This window comes from Branchiostoma floridae, chromosome 1 (assembly GCF_000003815.2).
Source record: "Branchiostoma floridae strain S238N-H82 chromosome 1, Bfl_VNyyK, whole genome shotgun sequence".
NCBI lineage: Eukaryota > Metazoa > Chordata > Leptocardii > Amphioxiformes > Branchiostomatidae > Branchiostoma > Branchiostoma floridae.
Genome location: NC_049979.1, coordinates 35,179,387 through 35,207,298, shown reverse-complemented (window position 1 = coordinate 35,207,298; position 27,912 = coordinate 35,179,387). Strand labels below are relative to the sequence as shown.

At 39.2% G+C, this 27,912-nt stretch overlaps 1 protein-coding gene across 1 annotated transcript; it reads right to left on the bottom strand.

Annotated features, from left to right (window-relative positions):
- Positions 1 to 1,540: 1,540 nt before the first annotated feature.
- Positions 1,541 to 27,870, bottom strand: LOC118427930 (mucin-17-like). The gene is made up of 18 exons (XM_035837932.1): positions 27,684 to 27,870; positions 25,541 to 25,656; positions 24,111 to 24,161; positions 22,615 to 22,740; positions 21,854 to 22,009; positions 21,246 to 21,311; positions 20,630 to 20,775; positions 20,136 to 20,274; positions 19,549 to 19,721; positions 18,789 to 18,933; positions 12,143 to 12,277; positions 10,738 to 10,899; positions 9,549 to 10,005; positions 8,209 to 8,285; positions 5,531 to 5,621; positions 3,093 to 3,237; positions 2,562 to 2,600; positions 1,541 to 1,781 (listed from the first exon to the last, which is right to left on the bottom strand). Exons 2-18 carry the CDS (start codon positions 25,593 to 25,595, stop codon positions 1,575 to 1,577), a joined length of 2,370 nt encoding a protein of 789 aa, XP_035693825.1. The 5' UTR covers positions 25,596 to 25,656; positions 27,684 to 27,870; the 3' UTR covers positions 1,541 to 1,574.
- Between the last annotated feature and the right edge of the window lie 42 nt (positions 27,871 to 27,912).

The following is a 27,912-nucleotide window of genomic DNA, read 5'->3' as shown; positions in this document are numbered from 1 at the left end:
ATTTGGTGAGGATATGTACTGGAGGGGCGATCAGAAAGTCAATAAAAATTAAATCATTTTTAAATTTACTTAGCAGAAACGTCATACCACAATTTGGTAAAAAAAAATCATCATTTGTGAATTACATGTCCAAATGGACCCCTTATGCCAAAATGTCAGGTCAAACTTAAAATGATGGTTAAACCAATTTTCTGCACTATAGTATATGTATTATGTACATAGAAATAATAAACTACTAATAAAAATAGAATCCAGTACCGGTAATATTTTTTATTTGATATGTCACATAGAGGTTTTTGCATACTTGCAAGGGCCACTGACATGGGCACTGACTTGTTTGATGAGTCACAACTGTTACAATATTACTCGGCACAACAACAAAAAGATGTTAGACAAAGTTCACCAGTTAAAATAAGTTAAAATATTTACATTGTGACAGAATTCTTTTCCCTTCTTAAAAAAAAGAACTACACAAATAGCCTTTTTAGCTGAGTCAGCTGGAATTGTGATACATGTAGATGTAGGCTACGATGAAACAGCATACATCAGTACATTATGTTCCATTCTCTGTATATACATTGTAGAACCATAGGCCAAATAGATATGTGTTTCTCCAAATTAAATACCTGTTTATACATATTAAGTACAGCCACACTGTTACTTTTGATGGTTGAATTGTTACACCTGAACAAAATTTGAACAACATCAATAAAATCTATTTTATCATCTTTGTCATACACCAATACAAAGTAATATCAATACTCTTACATCGATGAAGGTTAGACATACAGGTAATAGGAACACCAAATAGCAATTACTCAAGCAACTGGATCAAAATTATAATCAAAATCATAATCAAAAATCATTTCCAGTTGCTTAAGTGATTGTTATTTGGCATATCAATAATCTTCTTAATTCTTGTTGATCATGCTGTCACACAGCTGCAGATGGATAGAGACTATACTAATTGAGATGTTATTCACCTTATTCCTACACATCAATAGTTTTCTGTGATGTCATAGTATTTATTATTGGCAAGTATCCATATTGGCAAGAAATTGGATCAAGCAATGACATCTTTGTGTGGTTAATGGGTGTAAACTGTAGTCCAACATGGCACAAATGAAAAGCCTCACGGTCTACAGCTGTGAAACACTAGATGCTGTACATGGGGACAGCAACAATTTGCAACGCTGTCATCCTGCCACATAGCTCAATACAGAACTAATCAGGCTGTTATAAAGATTTTATATGCTATTTTGATACACAAAAGTTAAGCACTTTTTAAAGTGTGTGCAATGTCAGTAATAGGTCCAAGGTGCCCGGCAGTTGGTATCGGCCCCCGTCTCGGTTGAAGGATGGTTGATGGGACCTCGTGTATTTGGCTTCTTTCACTCTACTTACCTTGTTCTGTTTGCAAATTAGATGTCTAATTTGATCGAACGTCACAAAATGTCCAAGAGAATTTCTATATGAATGTGCTGGAAAGACTGATTGTACTGACTTTGTGTACTGAATGACAATCAAAATCTATAATGTCCCACTCACAGATGTACTTTTATACCAGCTCCAGACTATGCTTGTATCTCCTGAATGACAGGGCCGTACCCAGGGTTGTTGAAGTTGTGAGTGGAGCTACTACGACTGGGGACCACCAGGCCAACATTGTCGTAGCCACTGCTGTCCACCAGGGTCTCACCGTCTGCCTCGCTGAAGGGGGACTCGTACGCCGCTGGCCCCATCTTGGAGCCAAAGGTCAACGGAGTGTACCCGTCATCATCCTATAGGAACAGTCCATACACAAAAATGTCATGGATGATACAACAAAGGAGACATGAACTGTTGGTATTAGAGACATTTAAGTTTAAATGCAATTTCAGGTCACCTTTATCCGCATGGTAACCTGTATCCATTGTTTCTAACAAGAGGGTATGTACAATGTAGGACTTGTGTTGCATGGGCAGAAGTTTTGGTCTAGTAGGCAAAATATGGGAACACAACAACTGTTTCGAAACTTGGCACACTGGATTTCGAAAACCCTTTTTTGAGAAGCAACTTAACAAACTTAGAAATGCGTATAATAACTTGTTATGATGATCATACATGCACTGTTTGCATGAGTATCAAAGGAACAATTTATGGGCCATGCAGCGTGAGGTTTCGAACTGGCTAACGTGTTCTCTGTGACTTCATTGGCAGAATCTGATATAATCACTTGCATGTTGGGAAGAACCCAAGGATGGGAAGTAACATTTGTAAGGTTCTTTGTTCGTATAACCAGAAGTTGCAATGTACAAATGTCTATGTTCCTTGAATAACAGTTAACTTAACGTAATCTAATAATAATATTTTGGTACAAGGTAATCAGGAACTGTAACATCATATATATTTTTGTGTCACTGTATGTAAAAGCACTTGAATGTTGTACAAAGTATGTGGTGCCAAGTTACATGTGTGCTTACAGCCTAACAGGAAATAAAACAAGCTTAATAATTTTGTTTAAGTTTTCCCATTCCCCAGAATAGTAACTGTAAGGAGTGCGTTACATTCTCCAGACCTACCAAGGAATTGTGGAAGTCCTGCATGAGAGATTGCAAGACCTGGACAGAACATACCAGACCACCATCTTAAAACTAACAAGTCTTAATAACTTGACCTGTTGGACATCAATCAACATTCTTCATACATCATTTTTATAATAGGTCATAAGCCACATACAAAAGAAAACACATTATAAATAGCAAGACACTCTCTCACAATCATCCAAGCACACTTTACAACAGCTCAGGTACTTCTCACTAAATGTACACTAAACATGATGTCATGTGGCAATGCAAACATACAAGTACAAGGCAAGGACATATAGCAGGCAAACATTGAAAGTGAGTGACATGTACAAATAAGAGAAGTTGTGAGTGATTGACAGATGTCAGAAAATGTGGTTGCAGTGGATGACAGATATATGTCAGATACTAATATCTAGTGAAATGAAAGGAATATTTTTGGTCAACAGTCTTTACAACTTATGTAATGTTTTTGCTAAGTAGAGCACCCATGCATTCATACCTCAGCAGCTGTCAAAACCGACTAACCTGTGTAATGGCAGTGCCCCCTGCTGAGCTTAAAGTGCACTGCAGTTCATTCTCTTCCCCATACATGGGGTTGTTGAAAGATCCCAGCTCCCCACCTCTGTCACCTCTAGCTGACAGGGCTTGCTTGTGTTTTTTAAGACAAGACCTGTAAAGACAATAATGTTCTGCATTATATGTCGACGTTTGAACTATTGAACAAAATGCAATTCACTGACCCAGGATTCTGCCAGGTATAGGTAATATTGAAGGGATGTATTGTAACAGTAATATTTTGGCGCCAAAAAAACAAATAGTTCTGAAATCTCCGGTCGGATTGTTATTGGTAACTTATTTTTCAACATATGGCATGCCATTTTCTCACATTTAAGCAAAATGAAGCAACATGAATGCCAGTCACAACCAAATCTCCTAACTTCCTCCTTGGAAGTAAGCCAGCCGTAGACTTCCATAATTTTAGAAACAATTCCAGCGAAGCACCATAAATGTTCTTTATTAACACATTTTTTGATTCTTCAGAGCGTTGGACAAAATGGGGGACAACTCAATTGGTCGTGGGAAGTGTGCATATTTTGGGACATCCTCATGGCACAACTAACCAAAGTGGTATTCATATGTTGGGAATATTGCTGTGCAGTGCAATAAGCTAGATTATCAACCATAATGTAGAAAAATGACCAAAAACTGTGACTTTATCTTTTACAATACATCCCTTAAAGGCGCAGAGAGCAGTTTTTAGTGCATTAAAATTGGGGATATTCTGGATGAGACAATCGGTACGGTATTGACATTTACTTCACCATTCTAGCACATTTGTGTCATTATTTCGTACTTTCAGCGTTTAAAAGGACGCACAAACATGCCGCAAACGGGCCCCTTTGATTTATTATATCCTACAATAAATCAGCACAGGATCGAGCCACTAACGGTTTCCCGTCGGTACTTTTCGGAGATTTTCGAACGCATGAGGTCATCGAGCGAATTGAATCTGATTCGCCCGTTCGCAAATCGAAACTTTATTCGAACAAGTGACGACATCTCCGGAAGCGTTCGGGATTCATTTGTCATGTTCGCGTGCGTTCCGAAAATTTGAAATAATGGCACGTGCAGCGCTCAGATTTTCAATAAGTTCTCACCACCCAACGACGTCTCATCTTTGCTCAATAAATGTCGATATGCAATGAGATAGTGTTATTTAACCTTACTGTGTGTAAAAATGTCTTGAAAATTAAATTTCAAAAGACTCAAAAACTGCTCTGGGCGCCTTTAAAGACTAACATCTTAACAAAAACACTGTCAGAATGAGACTAAAATGCAGCTGCAGTCAGTCTTCCTCAAGGCAAAAATTGCATACTTTGAAGCAGGGCTCGAAATACTTTTTTCTGCATACCTGCACCGGCGCAGGTAACATTTAAAATTACCTGCACGGCTGCACCAGACAAATTTTACCTGCACCACTCTGAATTTAGGAAGTATGGATCATACTAAAATTGTTGAGGAACCTTTGCTATTTGTTTCTTTATATTTTATAGAATACTGTATTTGGTATTAACAGTCAATGCAACTAATAACAATCCACATACACCTACATCATAGGAGATGTATGTATAAATTCAGTACATGGACTAGTGCAGGTTAGGTGCAGGTAGACACCAGAAATACCTGCACAGCTCTAATTTAACCTGCACTAACCTGCATATGCAGGTGGTATTTCGACCCCTGTTAAGATGGTACCCAGATGTTTGTACAATCATGTTGTAATGAGTGTCCTACATTATAAAGGTTGTTGCCATTTGAACTGCCGGACAGAATATCAATTTTCATTCATCTTGTGATTCTGCCCAGTAACATGTAAATTCAACGCTAACATTCAACTTTCCCAGATTTTTTGCTGCAAAGTCAAACTTTACGCTGCAAAACTCAGAGGCTTAATCATTAACATTTTACATGAAAGGTGTGTTTTGTGTTTACTAGGAAAGATGTCACAGTGGTAGCATTAAGGTTGGACTAACACTCATGCCCTTAACATCTTAAAAATCAAAGTTGATCCTGATATTTCCTAAATTATGGTACAGTCTCATGGGGGATTTATAATAATTGGAGTTGTACAGACGTCGTCTGAGCCACATTTAATTAGTGACGGGGCAGATTTTCTGGGCAAAATATCATGCAATTCTGAAATTTCCATAAGCATTTGTTTGATTTGTAACAGGTGCTTTACAATGGCGATAAGGTAACCTTTTGGATATGTAACCTCCAAAGCAAACATAACTATTATATGAACCCTCTGACTAGCTAGGGAAAAAAAGGAAATAATCACACAGGAGATATCTCCTCTTCGGCAGGGTGTGTTTCTCCAGTGTTTCCCCTGAGTTTCAACTATGAGGAAGGGGCTTTACAATGAAATAACATGACATTCAAGCATATATTTCGCAATTTACCTGAGGTAGTAGAGGATGACCATTCCCACGATGACCAGCACAAGTAGCACGGACACGGCCACAGCGATGGACACCGTCTGCTTCTGCTCCCCTATACGCATGGTCAAGATCTGGGTTACATTCAGCAGGGCAGGGTTCCATACATCCATACCTCTCACTCACTGTAAAACGTCTGGAGGTAAAAGTATAAGTCGCGGGCCTTATGTCTGTATCTTCAGTAATCTCTATAGCCGGTATATCCTTCTACGTACCACACAAGCTTAACTGCCGTTGCCCTCTGCGAACGATCGTTGTGAGACTGTCCAATCAGCTTTGGTAACGAGCATACAGTACCAGGGATGACCATGAGACTGACAGATACGAAGATGCAAAGAAGTATCCCAGATGATGAAGATCACACTTATTCAACATCATCCCTACCCAATGTATGCACCCCCACAGCCATCCGCCCACTTTATTTCAATGAACGAATAAATGAATCCCTCGGCTACCTAATAGAGTGGCTACGCTGAAAGGACCTTTCTGATCGTCTCAGTCTCTTCCTTTTGTCATTGACGGTTGTCACGGTAACGATATTAGCTTGCGGAGACAACGCATTCCCTAGGGGGGCTAATTTCACTTGTTATTAAGACATGATGGTATGGATCTCCACAGACAAGACCAATTATCATTACAGCCACACTCCCTCCACATCGATCTGGGACTTTTTTAAAGCACAATGTACAATGTAATGTAAAAGGTAACTTTTTATAGTTAACATACATAGAAAAAGAATCTCCAAAATACAGTTCAGTAATCATTTTTACCGAATGTTGCTTTCTCCCTACAAAATTAATAACGTGAGTTTACCTTTATCCACAGGGTAACCTACATTCGTTTTTTGTTAAAAAAACAGGCTATTTCGTGATATCAAGTCATGGGACGGGGGTTTGAAATTGCAATATTTTCGAAGTACTGCAGTTTTGCTGTTTGAAACCACCGTCTGTCAACTTAATATTCCCAAATCCCCAGTTTTGCTTAAACAACCGATAAGGGACCGTACGGCATTTAGCGAGGGGGGAGGGCCGGTCGCCAGGGGGGGGAGGGCCAAGCAAAAAAATATTTTGCCAGGGGGAGGGCCTAGCAAAAATTCTTTTACTTGGGGGGAGGGCCAAGCAAAAAAAAATAGCTTGGTCTGCCAGCAAAATATGTCCCTTAAAATCCAAGAAACGGCGTTTCAGAGGGTCAAGATTTCAAAATTTTTCTGGACCTCTGCAAGGGATCGCCCGAGGTTGGCGCTCGGGATACAGTGAAAATGCGAAAGGGAGGGGGTGTGGCTTATGCATGACGCCCTCGAAAACCTTCTTCACGTACAGAAATGTTATTAAACTCTAGATTAGTCTGCCAGCAAAATTTACCCGTCTTTATTGCCCTCAAAATGTAAGAAATGGCGTTTCAGAGCTCGAGGGTAAATATTTGCAAATTTCCCTGGATCCCTTTTGACGTGACCGGCCTGGCGCCTTTGATGACCGACATCGTGATAATGTGTTTGGGGGGGATTTAATTTTGTATTTCTAAATTGAAATGCTATTAAAGTAAGCTTTGTTTGTCAGCAAAATATCTCCTCAAACTGAAGGAAATAGCTTTTAAGAGGGTCAAGATTTCAAAATTCTCACGGACCTACCTTGCGATTCTTCGTGCCTTTGGCGCCGAACATGGTGTTCGGAACGTTGTTCTCAAAAACTTGAAACCCTTTTTTTTTTTTCATAGAAATGTCATCTAACCAGCAAATTTTCCCATAAAAAAGCAATGCAGGAAATCGTGGCAAAAAAAGCGTGGCATTTCTAAAAGATCTCCTGCAAGTCTGCGGTCTCACGCCCGCCGGCGGCTAGAGAGAGGCGACCGGTCTTACCCCTCCGTGGGAAAATCAGCGTCACGCGTCAGCGCCCCCTCACTACTACAGTTTTGGAAGTCGAATCGTGCTGTCGTTTTGGTTTTCATTTTTTCCCCCCGATTTACCGTAAGTTATTACCACCACAGAAACAAGAAAAAGTTTCCGGTCCGCGAGCTTGCAAATACGTAAATTTAGGGAGCGGGGCGCGCGCCGCTTCGTGGCGCAAATCTACTAGAAATCCAGGTACAAATGCTTTTTAGGTGTTGTTTTAATATCAAAACAATGAAATAGCTTCTATAAAGCAAATATTTATGCCTCTATGAAGCAGATATTTATCCCTCTATTAAGCAGATATTTTGAGCCATTCTGTTTTCCTTTTTTTACTAGGGGTGAGAGATCTGCTTCTCGATGAAAATCATGAAAAAGTATGACGCAAAGCACATTTCCAAATGGGAGCGCAGTGTTCTATTGGCGTCTTGAATATTTTTTTTCAAAGTTGATAGGAGGGGGGAGGGCCAAGCAAAAATATTTTGTCTTGGGGGGAGGGCCTAGCAAAAAAAAATTTACCTGGGGGGAGGGCCATGCAAAAATTTTTTGACCCGACCCTCTGGCGACCGGCCCTCCCCCCTCACTAAACGCCGTACGGTCCCTAAAGGTGAACTAACGTGACATAAAAAACAATATGATACATTATATTGTGTAACAGATGATTTCAAAAAAATGCCTTCATTTTGTAACACGTTACATGTCTATATGTATAATGGCCAAGTTTCCCATGCAGGGAAATCATTAGCCTTACATGTACCTTTTCCAGTGGAAGGTCTGGTGTTACCGATGATGTTGGGGCTCTGACACCTGGTACCAATCCAATCAGAGGTGCATCTACAGGCAAATCAGGTATGAAACGGCATATTAACTAGATAGAGTACAACGACCTCATACATGTACTTTTCCAAATAATAGCAACACAAGTCTTACAACTAATGCAAGTATCAAATTTCCATCATACACCACTGTAATATGTATTTTCTCATCAATCAATTCATTATGAGGTAACATCATTTGCAACACTGATATCCATCAATTCAATATTCCTCTCTTTCTTATATGTCACATGTTTGAAAGTCCTATGATGGAATGCAGCAGATTTATGAACTTTCTTCATCCTGCTTCTTATTTGTATAATTAGCATCTTACTGAGTGTGTCAATCACCATAAAGCTACTAAAGCCACACACCATAAAGCTACATATTAAATGCAAATGAAACCTGAAATCTGTCTTCCAATAGCCCACTAGTGCTACCAAATGTATATCGGAAATCTGATCATTTTTAGGTCTCATCAAGACCTGAGTACCCACATCTGAAATCTGATCATTTTTAGGTCTCATCAAGACCTGAGTACCCACATACGTACCAAATATCAAGAGTCAAGACTATCCACCAAGGCATTCTTGAGTTATGTAAGACACACTTCTTGAGTTATGTAACTGAAATCACAAACCTTGTTGGTGCTTGCAATTACATTGAACATTTGTTCATTCACTTTATGTGCATTTGTATCTCTAACAGTACTGTTGCCTGGTATTTGCTAGATTCCTGGAAGAATAGTGTAATATTGTTACACTACAAAGCCAGGACTTAGTAAATTGCATAAGGCTAACATCACAGCAAGTCATTTCTATGGATGACATCCTCTGCATGCAAACTTCTACAAGTATAATCATTACGCTAAAACACAACTTATTTGCCGATTTTGGTACTTATCATCATGTTGACCATTCCTGCAGAATAAAAAGATTTCTTGTATTTTTCTTCTAAAATAAAACAGAAATTAATGATTGCACTGATGTCATTCATTAGATTTACTTGCTGTGGCCTAATGCCAATCTTGGGCAGCTGTGTATGCTTGTACAGATACTGTAAATGCATTTAAGTTTGCAGAGATCTAATTTTGCGGTAGCGAGAAAATGGACTTCTTGCGGTGATTTAATTTTGCGGTAGCACCATACACTGTAGTCTCTTACTGTTATGGAAAAATGTTCACGGTGGTTTCAAATTCATGGTGAAGCAGCCGCCACAAAAACCGTGAACATTAATCCACCATGAAAGTTTCTGCATTTACAGTTATTTGTCCCCGACTTACTTGCAGTAATACGACATATGGCCTGAATCCATCTGTAGCATGTAGCAGTGCCCATCGTTCAGACAGTATCCCTCACGACCCTCACCGCACGGCATTTCCCGCGGGGTCAACTTGGTGGTGACCGTCTGCACAGCTGCGGTGGTCGACTCGAGCGGAACGGGAAGGGAACTGGTGGTCAGCGTAGAGGACGGAGGTCCAGTGGTGGTGTGGCGTGCTGGGTTGACCGTAGTCGGAGTGGTCGGCCGACTCACTACTTTGGCTGGAGTGTTGGCAGTTGGTGTTGGTGATGACATAGTTGAGAAAACTGTAACTGTTGATGTGTGAGGAGCTGGTGGCGTATCTGGGACAGATGTAGCAGTTGTCCTGATTGACAGTGAACTAGACCCCGGCTGATAGGTTGGAGTTGTTCTGCTTACGTTTGCTGGACTTGGTGATGTCATGATCTCAGACTCATCAGCTGAATATGGCAGGGAAATATAGAAATAGAATTATTGTTTATGAGATAAAATATGCAAAATATTAGAAGTTACTCACCAGAATAGTACAACATGTATTTCAATTATTTAGTAACATCATTCACTACTCATGCATGCACAAAACAAAACTGGACCTCCCAGACTAAGGTACTGTCCATAGTGCTGAAGTATGAGTTGAAGCTGTATCCATTGGAAATGTGAGTAGCAATGGATGACATGACCTGACTTTCCAGCAACAACCTCTTTTCATGCTGTTTAGATACAAACAGAATAGTCTTTTGGTTTTAGATAGACCTAACAGAGTAGTATAGAATATTGTGTTGCTCATTGATAACACTATGTATTTGAACAACACTTGGGCAAAGCCAAATGTTTAAGAACCATGAACAAATACTTAAAACAACTTTTATAATTTCACTGTGTATCCTAACACTGCCACATTAAGACTGTGGTGAATTCAAAGAGATCTACAAAATTAATGCAGCATCTTCAGTAATATGTACAGAGGTGCACGCAATTTAGACATTCAGTTGTTCAAGACATTTTTTCCAGGCTTTGACGACAACTTTTCTAAAGTGGCAGTCTAAGAATTACAAGATTTGATGTTACATCTTCTGTGAAAGACAGTAAAAAAATGGTCTGTACTTTTACCACATGACGCAAGCATGTATTTGTATCAAAACTACAAAACTAAGATGTTGCTACAATCTTACCCTGAGTAGTGGCATTGACCATGTTTGACTCCACCACTGCGATAGACAAGTCAGGAGTCACAATGGCTGCCATGACAGAGAACATGTAGACAGTACTGGGGGCGAGACCTGCCACTGTCAGTGTTGTAGTATTCCCATTCACCCTTTTCTCATGTAGTTGGTCTGTGGATTAAAAAGTATATTTTTTCTTAACCAGAAAGCTCGAAAGTACTTGCCACACTACCAAAAATGATTTTTTCTTATTTTGCTTACCCCATGGACAATTCTTATATGAAGAAAAATATTCTTGCAGGAAGAAAATGTAGAATTAAATTTGAGCAAAAAGAGAAACTACAAAAAAATTCCTAGAGATTTAAGCAAAATCTTCTTGTTTTTTCTTATAATAATGCACGAAAAAATTCTTGGTTTTTTTCAACCAGATTCAACTCTTTAGAAATACAAGAATTTTTTCTTCCTGGAAGATAAATTTTCTGTGAGGCAGCAAAACAAGATAAACAAGAAAAAAGCATTTTTGGAAATACAAGAGAACAAATCTCAAATAGCCTCAAAAAGCTCAACAAGCACATTTTTCTAAGATTTCTTGGGGACATAATAATTTTCTTTCTTGAAGAAAAAATTTCTGTGAGGAAGCAAAAACAAGATAAACAATAAAATGCATTTTTGGTAGTGCAGAGATAAGACCAAAACATGATGATACAAATGTCACTGCCCACCTCACAACTTTAATTCTAGTTCACCATTACTTGTCGGGTAAACTATATCCATTGTATCTAAAACAGGCTATTTTAGGATATATCAAGTACTGAAGTAGATAGACAGTGGCTTCAAACTGCAATACTTTGTACCTTTAATTGCAATTTGAAACCACTGTCTGTCGAATTCATAGCCCCAAGCACTCCTATTTCTACACAGATAAAGTTGAAATTAAGTATTTAAACCATTAGATGTGCAAAGGTTAGGCATGACTGTTTGTCCAATATAACCAGCTGCTGCATGCTGTGCCTGTGAAGTTGGTGTGTAAGCCAAAGGGCAGTCATACCAGCTATATCTGATAAAGAAACTAGACAAATGTATGTTATGCTAGAGGACATTTATACCAGTCATACAGACACAGATACAAAAGCTGAACGCGATATGCTATACAGATACAGATACAGGAGATACAACAGGGGCGTTCTGTACAAATACATGTACATATACAAGCAAATGCTGAAGTTCAGTAATACCAACTATACACTGTCAGATAGAAACAAAATATATAATGTATGATGACCTCATGACAGTAAGCCAAAGACCTCCTATTTTAGAGGAACATGTCTGTGTTTCCTTGCAATAAGACTTCGTGCATGAGCATGAAAATTCTTAAAATACAGTGTCTAACTTCTGGCTGATGAAGCATACTTACCTCCCGAGGAACGGTACTGTACAGTGTACGCCACGACAGCCACGTGGAACACGTCAGGGCGCGACCATGTCAGCTGCACCTCCGACGGCCCCAACGTGGCAGCTTCCAGCATGATGCTGACGTTCTGAACACGTTCTGCAACGGAAAATTGAAATCAATCATACCTGCATGTACTTTTTGCCTCTGTGACGAGGGAGGTACTGTGACTTGTGTGTTTTCTTTGGTTGAAGTTGGGGCCTGACGTGTCTGCATAAATTTCAATACACTGCCACTAGACAGGGAAGAAGTGAGTGGGGCAATACGGTCAGACTTGTAAGGTGACAGGAAGTAGAGTTCAGAGGTAATAGAACTAGCCATTAATCAAATACTGTAAATGCAGAAATTTTCGTGGTGGTTTTATGTTTGCGGTGTTGGCGTTGGCAATTCACCAGAACATTTTTCCATGGCAGTAAGAGACTAAAGTGCATGCATGGTGCTACTGGGAAATTAAAACCAGTGCAAAGAGTCCATTTTCCCCCCTAACCACGAAATTAAATCCCCACAAACTTAAATGCATTTAGAGTATGACAGTCCATGGTATGTGGTCAATGGAAGAGGCTACTAATTCAAAGATGAAGATAAATTTCAAAATCTTTTCTCCAGTTCAAGTACTATATGTAGGCATGATAGGAGCATAAGGCCACAGAAACTTAATCATATGGATGACATCCTCTGAAGAAATAATGAGATACATGTAGGGCGAGAAAAAAAAAGATGGGTAAATTTTCAGTGTGCTTGCTGAGCCTAATATGTCAAACATTGACATCTGTGGTGTAGAATTATGACATATCGACCACAATATTTTAAAAGATTGTTGTGCTTTCTTGCACAAAATTGCCATTTTCAGAACAATTATTAGACTCTGAGGTGGCTTTAGTCATACCGTGTTTCTCTAGTCTGTGAAGTTCAAGGCATGACTTTTAGCCCCATTATTTACACATGAGAGTCTCTTCCATGGTAACAAGAGGCAAGGTATGTGCAAATGGCAGTCTTGCAAGGCAAAACCTGAGCTGTGTAGTCAAAGGGTTTGCTATGCCATGTACTGTATGTACAGTACCACCTGGCCCTTATACATGTAGGTGCAACTTCCTTGACTATTTTATACGTTTTCAGTCCAGGTGTGCACTCAGTCTGATATATCCAACTAGCGGCCATTTCAGTCTGCTAAGGATCAACCTAATACATTTGTCTCACAGTAAGTCTGCATATTTTCTCCTATGTTTGGGACTCTTCTGTTTGTTGGAAAGCTAATGTCATCCACACTATGAATGTGCAAGAATAGGGTTCCTATTGGGGTTGTACATAATTGTGGATTGATGTGAAAGTATGTGACATTTCTGCCATAGATTTATACTTTTCAGTCACAACTTGTTGTACTATTGCTGAGTTGACCGATTCTATATCTAATGGCGAAAAATATTCAAGAAATACAACAAAGTGAAGCTAAAGGTTGTTTTTTTTCTCTTCATTTTCTTATCAGGAAGATCCAAATATGTTTAGATGTATGACACTTTTTGAGTAGCAAGGGAATAACATCATCAGGTAACATTGTTTTTCTTATATATTGTATGGATCTATCACGTTGTTGTAAACTTAGTAATGCAAAAAACAGATATTGCCTCTAAATTTGAACAACAAAGGAACTGTTATTGAAATATGTCCATGTGGTGTCACAGGGTGTTTGGCTCAAAGCCAAGTGGTCCTGGGTTGGTCCACCGATACATTGTATGCTCCAACATTGTGCCCTTCAGGAAAAGGCACTTAACATGAATTTCAGTCAGTCAAAATTTTGTTTTAAATGTCATATAAGAATACCAAGCATGCAAAATAATCTTTTTAGCTTTTAGGTAAAGTAAAATGCTCTACCCTATAACGCTAGTTCACCATTATCCGTAGCGTAACCTTTATCCGTTCCTTTAAAGAATAATGTATTTAGGGAAATCAAGTCGACAGATGGTGGTTTCAAACTGTCATATTTTTAAAATAGTACAATTTGAAACTACCTTCCATCGACTTGATATCCCTGGATACCCTATTTAGCAAAACAACAGATATAGTTTACCCCCGCGGATAAAAGTGAACTAACGTTAGCTAAAATGGCAAAATTTCATTAAGCTACATGTATCATGTATATGAGTTTTCAATTTTCGTCCTCATTCCTGTACCAGAACACAGAGAACATCATGGCCAATAAGCTGCTTTTATCCCTTCTGATCATCCTGAACGTGTTTGGATCAACAGACGCTTCCTGCCACATAACAGGATCTTCCGCCGACTGCAGCAACCTGGGCCTCACCAGTGTACCTCAGAACCTGCCGACAGGCATCACCAACCTCAACTTACAGAACAATCTGTTGACAACATTAGATCAGTCTGATTTCTCACGGTATGGGGGCTTGACAAATCTAGACCTAGAAAACAATCGCATCACCACAATCTGTAGCCAAGCATTCTATAACTTGTCAGATTTGATCTTTTTGAATCTTCAAGGAAACCGCCTGGCCAACCTTAGTGCTGATATGTTCACAGGACTGGGAAACTTGGAGACCCTTTATCTCTACAATAACGACATCAATGACGTACAGGCTGGAACGTTTAATTCAACACCACAGTTGAGAAATTTGTGGCTGTTTCAGAACAAGTTGAAACAACTCGAATCTGACATGTTCACAGGGCTAGGAAACTTGGTGACGATTTACCTACACAATAATGAGATCAGTGACATTCAGTCTGGATCTTTCAGTACCATCTCACAACTGAGATTCTGATACCTGCATCATAACAAATTAACAAGCCTCAGATCTGGCATGTTCACAGGACTGGGAAACTTGCAGGAACTTCAGTTATACAACAATGAGATCAGTGACATTCAGGCTGAAGCTCTCAATTCAACATCACAACTGATAGAATTGTCCCTGAACCATAACAAGATAACAAGCCTAAGATCTGACATGTTTACAAGGCTGAGAAACTTACAAGGCCTTAGCTTACACAATAATGAGATCAGTGACATCCTGTTTGGAACTTTTGATTCAACACCACAACTGGAATATTTGTCTTTGAAGGACAATAGACTTACAGTCTTAAAAGCAGAGATATTTGCAAAACTGTCATCACTTTTGGACATAGACATTAGCAACAATCCCTGGCAGTGTGACTGTAGGATGCGTCCCTTCAAGCAAAAGATGAATGGCTCTTATTCATTTGAAAACCAAATCACGTGTGAAGAGCCGAGCAACTTCCACGGACAAAAACTCAAAGACATCAGTCCTGAAAATCTCGTCTGTGAAGAGCCAACCATACTGAGGTTTGAAAGGGTTTATAACAACACGGTGGTAGAGGGGGAGACTCTACATTTGATCTGTGAAGCTTCAGGAATCCCCACACCAGGCATTACACTCATTCCCCCATCTGGACAGAATGCAACTGTTGAGTCGGTTGGGAGGGTGACTGTGGAGGTGAACGGTCACCGCAGCAGATGCTGGTCTGCACATCTGTATAGCAACAAGTTATGTTGGATCTAGATCTGCCACACTAGTTGTAAGAGTCCAACTGAAAGACACCACAACTGATAGAGTGTCAACAGTAACTCCCCCTCTTGCTGTGACTGGCACCTTTAGCAAACTAGAGAGCAGTTCTACTCACCATGGCCCTACTCCCACTTTCTCCACACCTTTTCTGTCTGCTTCTGAACCCTCAAAACAACCACAAAGCAGTTCTACTCACCATGGCTCTACTCCTACTTTCTCTACACCTTTTCTGTCTGCTTCTGAACCCTCAAAACAACCACAAAGCAGTTCTACTCACCATGGCCCTACTCCAACTTTCTCTACATCTTTTCTGTCTACTTCTGTGCCCTCAAAACAACCACAAAGCAGTTCTAGTCACCATGGCTCTACTCCCACTTTCTCTACACCTTTTCTGTCTACTTCTGAACCCTCAAAACTACCACAAAGCATTTCTACTAACCATGGCCCTACTCCCACTTTCTCCACACCTTTTCTGTCTGCTTCTGTACCCTCAAAACTACCACAAAGCAGTTCTACTCACCATGGCCCTACTCCCACTTTCTCCACACCTTTTCTGTCTGCTTCTGTACCCTCAAAACTACCACAAAGCAGTTCTACTCACCATGGCCCTACTCCCACTTTCTCCACACCTTTTCTGTCTGCTTCTGTACCCTCAAAACTACCACAAAGCAGTTCTACTCACCATGGCCCTACTCCCACTTTCTCCACACCTTTTCTGTCTGCTTCTGTACCCTCAAAACTACCACAAAGCAGTTCTACTCACCATGGCCCTACTCCCACTTTCTCCACACCTTTTCTGTCTGCTTCTGAACCCTCAAAACAACCTCAATCTGCTCCCAGCTTGTCTCTCCCTGTTCTCATTGGCTCCGTGTGTGGTGCAGTAGCTGGTATTGTCTTCATTGGTGCCATAATTCTCACAATCTGGTGTAAAACTAAAAGGAGACCCAGAATTTTCCCTCAACCCCCTCAGTTTTCAGTAATGCTTGACAGCTAATGCCACAGTCAATGGCTTTGAACAAACAGGGTATGGTGGGACTAAGGCCACAAATGAGTCCTCAAAGAATGCCAGAAAGTCAGAACATGCCCTGCAACGTCCCGCCTCTGAGGTTCTTGCCATGGAGAAACTAGTTTGTTATATAGAATCTGAATTTACCTTGGACTTAATGGAAACCTATCAGACTTAGTAAAATTCTAGTCCTTTATTAGTGGGGTAAGCTACATTCACGATGGACTTGGTATCCCTAAAAAATGTGTTTTTAAACACAACACAACAGAATCAGAATATAGGTTATCCTGCAGATGAAGGTGACCTACATGTAGTGTTACATGTACATGTATATGATGGATCTCAACTTAACGGGGGCCGCCCTAAGACGGTCCCCGTCGTAAGACGGTACGGATTTTTTGCTGATCTTATTATCCATAAGTACACTGTGTTTGTTGCCACTGACTATGCTGATTACAAAGGTAAATAAACCAAGTCCATGCACACAGCTTTAATTTGCATTCCAAGTATACTTTAACATATTTACATCATGTTTTTTTAAGAGCAGAATTCTAACAGTAATGTTGACAGTGCTGAATCACTGCGGTCACCGGCCTCTGCGTATTGGCGGCTCGTGTCGCTAACTATACGAACTCTTCCAAGCAGTCACACAACTGCCATGATACACATAAATAAAGCTCCATAAAACACTATGAATATGGGTCTTCAAATGTTTGTTGAGTAGAAAAGCAACCAAAAGGAAGCGACATGAACATTGCGACCATTGTACTCCCAAGGGAGTGTGGCCGTGAAGGTGGCAGACTAGAGAACGCTCCAAAGATTTATTTGGCTGTAACAAATTAAATGATTCGTGCTGTCTATGAAAATAAGACTTGACAGAGAGATGTAGATGATATTTTCATATAATCAGACAGAGTTTTGTTGATGTTGGTGGTGTCGTTATTTCGTAATGGTTTTTTTAGTCGGGCATTCACAATCAGTGCATTCAGCCCATTGCCCGTAAAACATCTGCTGGATTGTTCTAGGTACAGCCTTCCTCATGTGAGACAAGAAGTACATACAGTCACGATTTTACTGTCAAAAGAAAGCTAAAATATCATACTATTAATTTTTTCTGTGTACTTAGATTTACCACTTACTTCTGAAGAGAGCAAAATATTAAAAAAAGCGTACCAAGTTAGGCACACTGTCCAGCGTAGCACAAAATTGGAAGGTTACATACACGAAATTGTCTCTCAGTGTTTGCCGCTTGTAACACGCAGCGCGAAAGGTTCATGAACCACATGAATGCATTTCTTATTCACGTATGTTGTTCAAATCTATGAGTAAAAAATTCAGTCATCAAAATTTGACCACTCTCAAGCAACTAGCGATGGAGCGCCATGAGTTTGAGCGCAAGAAAAAGCGTACCGTGTTGGGGCACCTCCCGTTAGAGATTTAAAAAAATAACTGCTAGAAAAGAATCATTGAGTTTATGGATTTTGGACAACATTATTCTAAAATAGTTTGTGCTTAAGTTTGTCGTTTCAGTACAAAATAGATGTTTAAGACTATGATTGTCATATTATGTTAATCCAGCCAAACAAAATACTTCACAGATGTTGTACTTCCTGTTTAGTGTCCCATACAACCTATACAGGTAGAATGGTAGGTTTGTGTAACAGTTTTCCCTTGGTACTGAATGTTGTTAAAATAACATTCAGCACCAAGGACAGCACCCATGTCTATGGTGCTGAACGATTCACTGGATTTGTTTCAATGCAACACTGTTTTTAACATGGCAATACCAAGTAGACCCTAAATTCAGAGCCTTAGTAAAGGGTTTACTATAATCAATATGTATTTTTAAGAGTTATCACATAAAGTTGAATGTACCAAATGAATATGTATACTGAGAGTGTTGTTACAGCAGCAGTCATATACTATAGCTAAGATATGGAATATCTAATAAATTGTTTATTATACCATTCTTATGGGTGTTTCATATTTGAGATAGATATTACTGACATACATTAAAAAACACTGACAAATGTTGTAGTACTGATACAATCAGGTAGGTGTCACTTATTACCATATCCAGTTGTGGCCTGCACAATGTCAGAAGGTAGTCCAGTTCCGTTGGGATTTCTGGCTGCCACCTGGAATTGGTAGGTGGTGTCTTCCTGCAGGTGGTGGACTACAGCTGCATTGTCAGCTGCAGCTGCAGATATTTCCAGCTACGAGAGAACAATAAATTGAAAATCCTACAGTGAGAATTTCTCACATCTTGTTTAACTTATGTTCATAAATCAAGAAAGTGATATTTCAAATGACATAAAATGTGTCCTTTGATCACTTTCTGTCACTCTACAGCAGATGTAACAAGCATCACTTCCTCCCTGAGCCTGAGGGAACAACTTTTGATCAGCGCCACACCAACCTTTCCATCTTGCCAGTCTTCAGTGACACTGCCTCATCTCCTGCCACTCGCCAATACTAACATTCAACTACAGACGAACTCCTTAATAAATGAATGTCACACAAAAACTATCAACCACCATTTTCAATGAGGTACTAAAAGAATTTTACATTAAAAACATGAAAAAGAAGACCTTAAACATGGTTGAGAAAAGAAGACTCACAAAGGTCTGAATCCTACATCACAGGAACTTAATTTTCACAGTTAGAGATAGTGGATGTTCCTGGCCCTTTTACCTTCTAAAGGAGCCTTTTGGCACCACATTTGTATTGGTTATATAATTAGGCAGCAAAGAGTAAATTTCCCTAGTTTTGCATCAGATCATTAGTACCTAGGATGCAGCATGTTTTATAAAATAGCAAGTTATATTTACCATCCCAGTGTGAGACTGCAGTTCCGCCGTGTCCCAGTAGGTGATGATGTAGACAGTGACAGTGCCAGGTCTCTGCTGGGGTGGGTCCCATGACAGCAGTACCGACAGGGGGCTGAACTGTACGGCTTGTACATTCCTGGGTCTACCGGGCAAACCATCACTGCCCACATCTCCTGGAAAACATCACAAAGAGACAACAGGACTTTAAAACACTCTTGATGTTTGGAGTGCTTTTTTTTACATACAGTGAAACCTGTACAAGTGAACACTTTCACATAATAACTATTCGTTTCAGTACAAAATACATTTTTAAGACCATGACTGTCATATTATGTTAATCTAGCCAAAAAAATACTTCACAAATTTTGTTCCATACAATTTATACTGGTAGACTGGTAGGTTTGTGTAACAGTTTTTCCTTGGTACTGAATGGTGTTAAAACAACATTCAGCACCAAGGACAGCATCCGCGTCTGTGTTGGAGGAATCAGTACACTTGCCACACTCGATTATGAGTGGCTGTTCATCACATATTAAGATCCTACAAAATCCTAGGTGAAGGGTGTGTATTATAAATACTGCATTTACCTGCAGTACTTTGTACCACAGGTTCAGAAGGCAGACTGGTGCCATTAGGACTCCTGGCTGACACCTGGAACTGGTAGGTGGTGTTCACACTCAAGCTGTCCAGGATAACTGATGTTCCATTTGCTGCAGCATGTGTGACCTGTGTGCACAAAAGTTGAGAAAAAATATCAGAATACTAATACCAATGTCAAAGAATGCTAAAATCAAAGAATAATGTGTGAAAGAACAAGTTACTCCAAAAAGCAGTTACTTAAGCAACAGTGGATACGGGTTTGGAAATATCACGTCAGACATTTCAGATGATTTTGGTGTCTTTCGTCTGTGACACTGCAGAGATCTTGTTGGAGAGCAGTTTTTATATCCTAGCTGTGAACTGTCATTCATATATTTTAATGAAATCAAAATGGCACAATCCTTGCAAAATGGGGAACAACAGTTCATAACCGGGATTGTGAGAGGGTGTAAGTAGACAACAGTCTGTAGTCATTGCTGACCTGCTGAAAGATGTCGGTCCCGTACGCCAGGTAACGCACCACATACTCCGTCACGTCCGCTGCGTACACTGCGGGAGGCAGCCATGACAGCTGGATGGAGGTTGAGGACACCGCTTCTGCTGTCAGGTTTCTGGGAGAACTGGGAGCTAGAGCGTGATATCAACATGATAATATTAGTATGGACTGATTATTTATTGCCTGTTTATTGTTTTATTGCACAATCATATATGTAACAATACAACACGAAACAATACAATATCAATATGTTGAAACATGAACAGGAGCAGCAGAAACTTACTCGTCTAGTAATTTTCTTCGGCCTTCCTCATTCAGATTTAGAATACAAAATCATCATTCAGAAATCAAGAAAAAGGTGAAACAAAAAAGCAAGCACAACACCCTATTATTATAAAGCTAAGATGTCGTGCAATAAAGTTCATTAATTTATTCATTCATTCACTTTGACTTCACTGCAGATTTATAATAGCCCCCCCCCCTTTAATCTCAGTATTTGGAGCTGTAATAATCATGATGTTTCTATGTCCTTGCAAATGTTATAAATATACATAGTGACACATATTCTTCTAAAAAATGTACACACTGGGTTTAAACTTACCAGACATTTCTCTTGGCCCAGATGTTGTATACATTGTTGGTGGTAAAGTGGACATTTGTGTATCACCTGTAAATCAACATTAGTCACACCACATAAGTCAATATGATGACTGAAATAAAATACATCATGTATCAATGAGTTAGTTAAGCTATCAGATGATAAAGGGAGAATTCTTTCAAGCCTCTCTCCAACCAACTTTGGTATGAGTTGGCCGTGGCAATGAACTCAAAGTTCCAATTGCATTTTTTTCTTTACTTAGGATTTACCGCAAAACAAGGCTCATGGTGCCACTCAAGCGTTTTGGGACTTACAATACTGAATTGTGAAGAAAGATTCAAACCCTAAATGACTTTAAAAGTTTCACATTGTACCCCACAGGGAAGCAAGTCCATGGATTAGCTAAATGTTCCATAACGATGTAGTTCTAGGAAAGAGCTGTCAGGGTGGAACTTCCTCCTAATTATGGAGAAAGAAGGATGATTTGCTTCCGTGGAAGTGGCAAAACATGTTCTTGCAGCAGTATTACGCAAACACTATCCACTCTGCCATTGACCCTACAATAGACGCCAGCCTTTAAATGCCATAATGATGAAAGATGAACACCTTACCTGTAGGGGGCATCTGTATGCATGTGGTGAGGTCCTGGATATGTGGTACACAGGAGAAGTGGGAGCTGTCCATGGTCAGCATGTCCCCAGAGCAGAAGCCCAGACACAGCTCCGGCACTCCCTTATCTCTACAGCAGGGAGAGCGGTCCTCACCACCTATACAGAGGAACAATAATCTATTCATAAATGACTACATTAATAACTTACTTCTTTAATCATAACCACATACAGTATTAAATAGCTATCAATATATTACAGGAGCAAACTTTTTGATGACCATGCATCTGTCACTTTTATTCAGGGACTGCTTAAAAAAATTAGTTAGTAATAATTATAATTGTTGTTTGACAATATCTTAGATGACTAATTGTGGCAATACTTAATGTTTGTTATGGCATTTGTAACCGGTCATAAAAATATCGCAAAATAACTATCAAAGTCATAGAATGTTTAAGCTATTAGTCAAACAAAAAGTCAAAAAAGAAAATGTGACAGAACAAAAATGATTAGATTATATATTTTGTACTCTGTGTGTCTTATAATTGAACATCATGGAACCTAATTGACCACTTAATAGATGTAATGATGAGGGCAACTGTCTCTTTGCACTTTTTTACTTCCCATCCTCGCATCAGTTTAAGACTGCCCAGATGGTGTTATCAAATCAACATGGCCTAAAGTATCATTTTAAGAGTTTATACATCTACCTGCTTTTACAAAGAAAGTACAAAATATCACTTTGTAATAATTGTCAGGCGTACCCCTAAGGCAGTGACTGACGGAGGTGAGGTGATCTTGGCATGTCAGGAAGTCGAACAAGGTGATCTCTTCTGTCCTGGAGCAGAGGTGCTGACAGTTGGTGGGCACCCCCCTCCCACTACAGCAACCTAGTTATCATGCGGGAGCAAACGTTGTTATATAATAAGGTATTTCAGTGTGCAATACTGTATTACTATACATTTCAGTTTGCAGTGGTTTTATGTTCATGATTTTTGCAGTGAATTTACCATGAATTTAAAACCGCTGCAAAAAGTTTTATTCTACCCACTAATTATCACCTTGTCTTAATAAAGCTTTACAATTGTACACTGCACAAATTAAATATTGTACAGTATTATGATGTGTTGGAGATAACTGTTCTATCCGTCTGTAGGCATCTCTGCTGAGTCTATAGCAGGTGGTTTTCAAGTGGCTGTCCGTAAAAGTATCTGTGCTTCCATTTTGTGTGACTATGATGATATTAAATTAAATGTGCTACAGTAACTGGTATGATCATGAACCAAAAATCACGTTGAACACTCTATTTTATCCTTGAAACGAACTTTAAAAAAATGTTTGAAACTATAGAAACTTTCACTTACAAAAATCAAGTGTGACTTATCTAATGATTTTCAATATAACGTTACCTATTCAACAACAGTAATAGTATCATTGACCAAGTGTATTTGGTTGTACGAAATCATTACTAAAGTGGGTTATGATCTGAGTCAGACGTTTCTTCACGTTGGTAACATTATTCACTGCATCCAGGCAATTTGAGCAGTTAACGAATTTCATCAATAAATAACATCTCTTTTCACGCTTTGTGCATTTTGTTATCATCTTAGTCATACATTTGCATTTTGCATGATATCATCAAGTCAAGGTAACACAAACCCAATTTAGGATGCAGTGAGTAATCAGATGCCAACATGCCACAGCTTCAGTAAGATTATAAGACCTGTAAATACAAAAATCTGTTATGAAGGTCGTTAAACATTTTCTAGCTTGAACTCTGATTTTTCCCATTAGAAGGCAGCTAAGGAAGCCTTTACTATCAGTATTGATTGTTACTTTAATCCAATTCAGATTGTAGCTCATTGCAGATAAGACCAGTTAAAGTACTGATTGTGAGAGGTCCTCAGCTAAATGTGTACATGCCAAGAGGCACGTAGCTCACTCAACCATTATTACTTGATGCAAAAATGTATTTTGGTTCAGTATATTACTACCATACAAATCATGCTCCTTACTTAGTCTCAAAATTACAGCCTTGCCTACGAGCTCAAATTACCCACTTATTCTGAGTCTCACCACTCAAGCATACTCGGTGCCACTCAATTCAAGGCAACACGAATTCTACAGTCATGTAATACATTTTACTAAGGTCATGCTTGGGCAACAATTTCCAGAGGTAATTTTGCCTTAGGGTCTAGCGTTTGGCGTAGGTAATTATAATGTCCACTTGGTTAAAGAAGAGTCTTAAATCCCTGCTTACCTGTCAGCATGTCACCTGTCGGAGATTGTGCTGCCACCACTGTACAAATTGCTACAGAAAAGAATCACATAATTATATTAAATTTCAAGTAATTGAAAAGATTATTGCCATGATTTCATTAAGTTCAAGTGGACTTAACTTCACAGTGCACAGGCATTATGGCATGCTCTTTTAGAATAAGAATTCAATTTTCCGGTTTGCATTAATTGCACCGTAAGCCTAAGGCTACATTTACTGAATCTACATCAGATGGAAAATCTTAATAAGTGTAAATAAACTGTATGTGAATGCAATGATTTTAGTTTTTACTTAGACTTACAGGTTTGTTTTACAAATCTATCATTCTGAATCTCACTATTTAAGGTAACCTTTAGTACCAAATTTGTATTAATCATGTATAGGTTCCTAAACTACATTAAGTTTAGGTTAATATTTTTTATTACCATCACAGTGCTGTCTCAGTGACTGTTAATCTTTATTAATTGCCTTTAATACCTAGCCTTAATAACTGCAGACCATTTCAGACTTTAGTGGATTATGCACAACAACGGTTTACAAATACCCAGACTTCAATAGAATGTGACAGAACAATAGTCTGCAAAACCTTACAACTCAACAAGGGCCCACATGACCATTTATTCTCATTTTCCCGTCATTTGTAAGAAAGGCTAGAGTGTTGTATTTATGAAATGTAGCCAGGCGACCAATTTTGCATAATTCATGCCCTCCTTGTTTTTTTAAGCATAATATTTAGGGTGGTCTTCCAAATTCAGCATAAAGCGTTGTTGAGACCCCCCATGCAGACCCTCCTTGATAGCCTGTGGTGCTGGTAACTACTGGATGGCACCGGTTACTGCCAATAGATAAGAGTGAATATTGGCTTCTCGTGTTATGTGGGCAGAATACTTATATGGCCAACCCCAACCAAACAAACCTTCTGGTGACAAAGAAATACCAAATTGAATATTTATCATGATGTGATAATTCTAAAACAGCTTCCAGGTTCCCTGTAATGATCATTACTTAACACAGAATTTCTTATGACACTAATAGCTAGTAGTCAAATTACCTGTAATTAAACCTATTAAACACATAAACATCCAGTAAACGGTGATATCAGTGACACAATTTGAAATGTGACATACAGAAAACAGACTGACTCAGAATTCGGCAATTAAATTGATACATCAGCATTGAATGTTGCTAATTCAATTGTCATTATTCTAATAGTGTTAGGATCAATCCACTACTTAAGCCATTGAAGTATGAGCCATATCTAAGACACTCAGGGAACACCCCCCCCCACTTTAAATTTTAGCCCTCCCTTTGTCCAATTGTGTATCTCCTATTATGTCCCCCCACTCCCCAACAATTGATAGGGCGTTAGAACTGCGGGCTATCAATTTACCACGTCCGAATAAAAAGCTGACCTGTTAGGAGCCACAGCGTTGGTCGGGGGCGCAGACGAGCGTGCGAGGGCGCCATGGTCCATCCCAATGTGAGTCGTACACGGCGCAAACGTTCACTTACCTGCTAGGCAGCTGATCTGAAATACAACATGGCAGACAATGTTTAGCATTACCCACGCAGCTATCACATCAATTATTCACATTGTGACGGAGGCAACACCAACTGTGAATTATCACGCAGTCACTGGGAAATCAGCAAGTCTCGGGGGACATAACGTCAATCATAGCCGAGTGGGCGTACGTATACAATTGAACTGAGTTTCTGCTTTATCATAAAACCCAGCTAACCGAGTCACATTAGGTCAGTACTGACTTATTCGCGATGTGGCTGAGCCATTGAAAAAATTGTAAACAAACAAAAAAACATGATGCAAAGATGTCTGAGTTGTAACAAATAGTTTGACTCCAATCTATACTTACATCTTTCATCTTCAGTTGGAATAATGACAAATCCAAATGTTTGTAGATTTATATGTAATGCTATGCTAAGGCCAAACTAATTCAATTTCTTGGTTCTCAAAATTTAAAAAAATAACGCATATTGGAATATTAAGTCTCAGGGGATAGTCTGTACTTCAGTGCAGTCACAGATTTAGGGAGAGAACGTTAACAGAGTCAGGTGCAAATTTTCGTTCCTTTGTGTTTGTGATGTCCTTATGCAAAAATTTCACATTAAAGATGTATGAGAAACAACAGGTCAAATTGGTATGGCCCCAAAAGCTATCAGCTTACAAAGGAGGAATTAGACATAATTATATATTAAGGTCAGGCAATTTTTTGCCTTCAGTGTCATCTGTATAATCATAGAGTTAATATCAATCACGCCATCCAATGATTGTGATCATGATAATCACTCACTGACAGTAACTTTGCACTATATATGCTGGGCATTAATCAAATGATCGTCAATATCCTCCATGTCACAGATTATGAACTATTTTTTGCTTTGCACTAGCCAGAGATCAATTACAAGGTTGCCACATTTATCAAGACAGATGATTATAATCTGTATGAAGAATGGAAATTTGAACACGATGGCAATGTATATTGTAATTTGATTTCGATTTTGAAATATGATAACTGAGTACTAATAATATGATACTGTATTTGATGGTCCTCTCCAATGGAATACTCCAATTTGGAAGGAAGCTCTGTGATAATTTTTCCCATTGATTATGCAAATACAGTGTCCAATTTTATACACTTGGTTGAAGGTATAATTATAGTTTTTAGCCATTAAATATGCATATATTTTTTAATTTCCTGTTCACCTCTAGAAAATCATTATTACAGTGACTCACACCATGAAATTAATGGAACAAGCCAGAATAAGAAAATCCATATAATATTATTATAGTCTTCACTTTTCTTAGGTTCGATTTTGCATGCTTAGCATCTAACTAAATATACCAATACTAAGCTTACATGATAAGAATCCTGATACCTAAATCATCTCAATCATTCCATCCTTTTTAGGTTACATCCTCTTCCTTTGACAAAAATACTGCTGCAGTTCCAAAACAAGATACTAGGGGGGGCCCAAACCTGCAAACCTTTTCCTGAACATGAACAAATGAAAATGACATGTCCATATCCAAATACCAAATTGTAACGTTATTCAGCTGTTCACGCAAACAACACATGCACAGACAACTGTCTAATATGGCAAGGATTACGGTAATCATTTCATAACAATATCGCAATATCCGATTGAAGATAATACTCAAACCCTTGCTGTCCGGTAAGGGTATTCCTCACAATGTTTTGCTCCCTCCTCCTTGGCCGTGTGTATCATTCAACAGTTACCACAGGAATCCCCAAGCTTCAGTCGACACATTAGCTTAATGTCTAGATTACAAACTTGAAAGGAAACCTAATTATGCCCTTAACAGATCGTCAAGTGCTGAACAGACGAGAACAAACACTGCCACATTAAGCGCAGTTGAGAGATTCAAAGGACTGTCCTAAGATAGAAATCCCGGGCAGAGAACTGATCTGGTAAGTCCCAAAGAGACCAGGCAAGAGCGAACATGTCCTTAAAGCTTTACGCTGCTTAAACGTGATAGTTCTTTACTCTAAGTGGCAAGTAAGTAGAGTTTAATACCTTTTTTCTGGAGCATACTGACAGAGATGGTGTACAGCAGCGTTCCCCGCCTACTTCCTGTAGTGCAAGGTGTTCCCAACAACAATGACGATGAGATCAGGTGACAAACTTGATGAAGCGTGCTCTTAGTATTGTCACGTGGGTGCGGCGTGCGGGACCATACCACTTTGCACTCGAGTAGGGGGTTGGGGTATTGGCGATATAGGCTAGGCATATTATTAGTTGGTAT

Excerpts from the sequence above, each read along its gene's own strand:
- LOC118427930 (XM_035837932.1), bottom strand. The coding sequence starts at position 25,595 with ATGGCGCCCTCGCACGCTCGTCTGCGCCCCCGACCAACGCTGTGGCTC. Across the intron at positions 10,006-10,737 it reads GGTCAATGCCACTACTCAGG|CTGATGAGTCTGAGATCATG; the intron begins GTAAGATTGTAG and ends TGCCATATTCAG. Across the intron at positions 5,622-8,208 it reads CAGACCTTCCACTGGAAAAG|GGGAGCAGAAGCAGACGGTG; the intron begins GTACATGTAAGG and ends CCATGCGTATAG.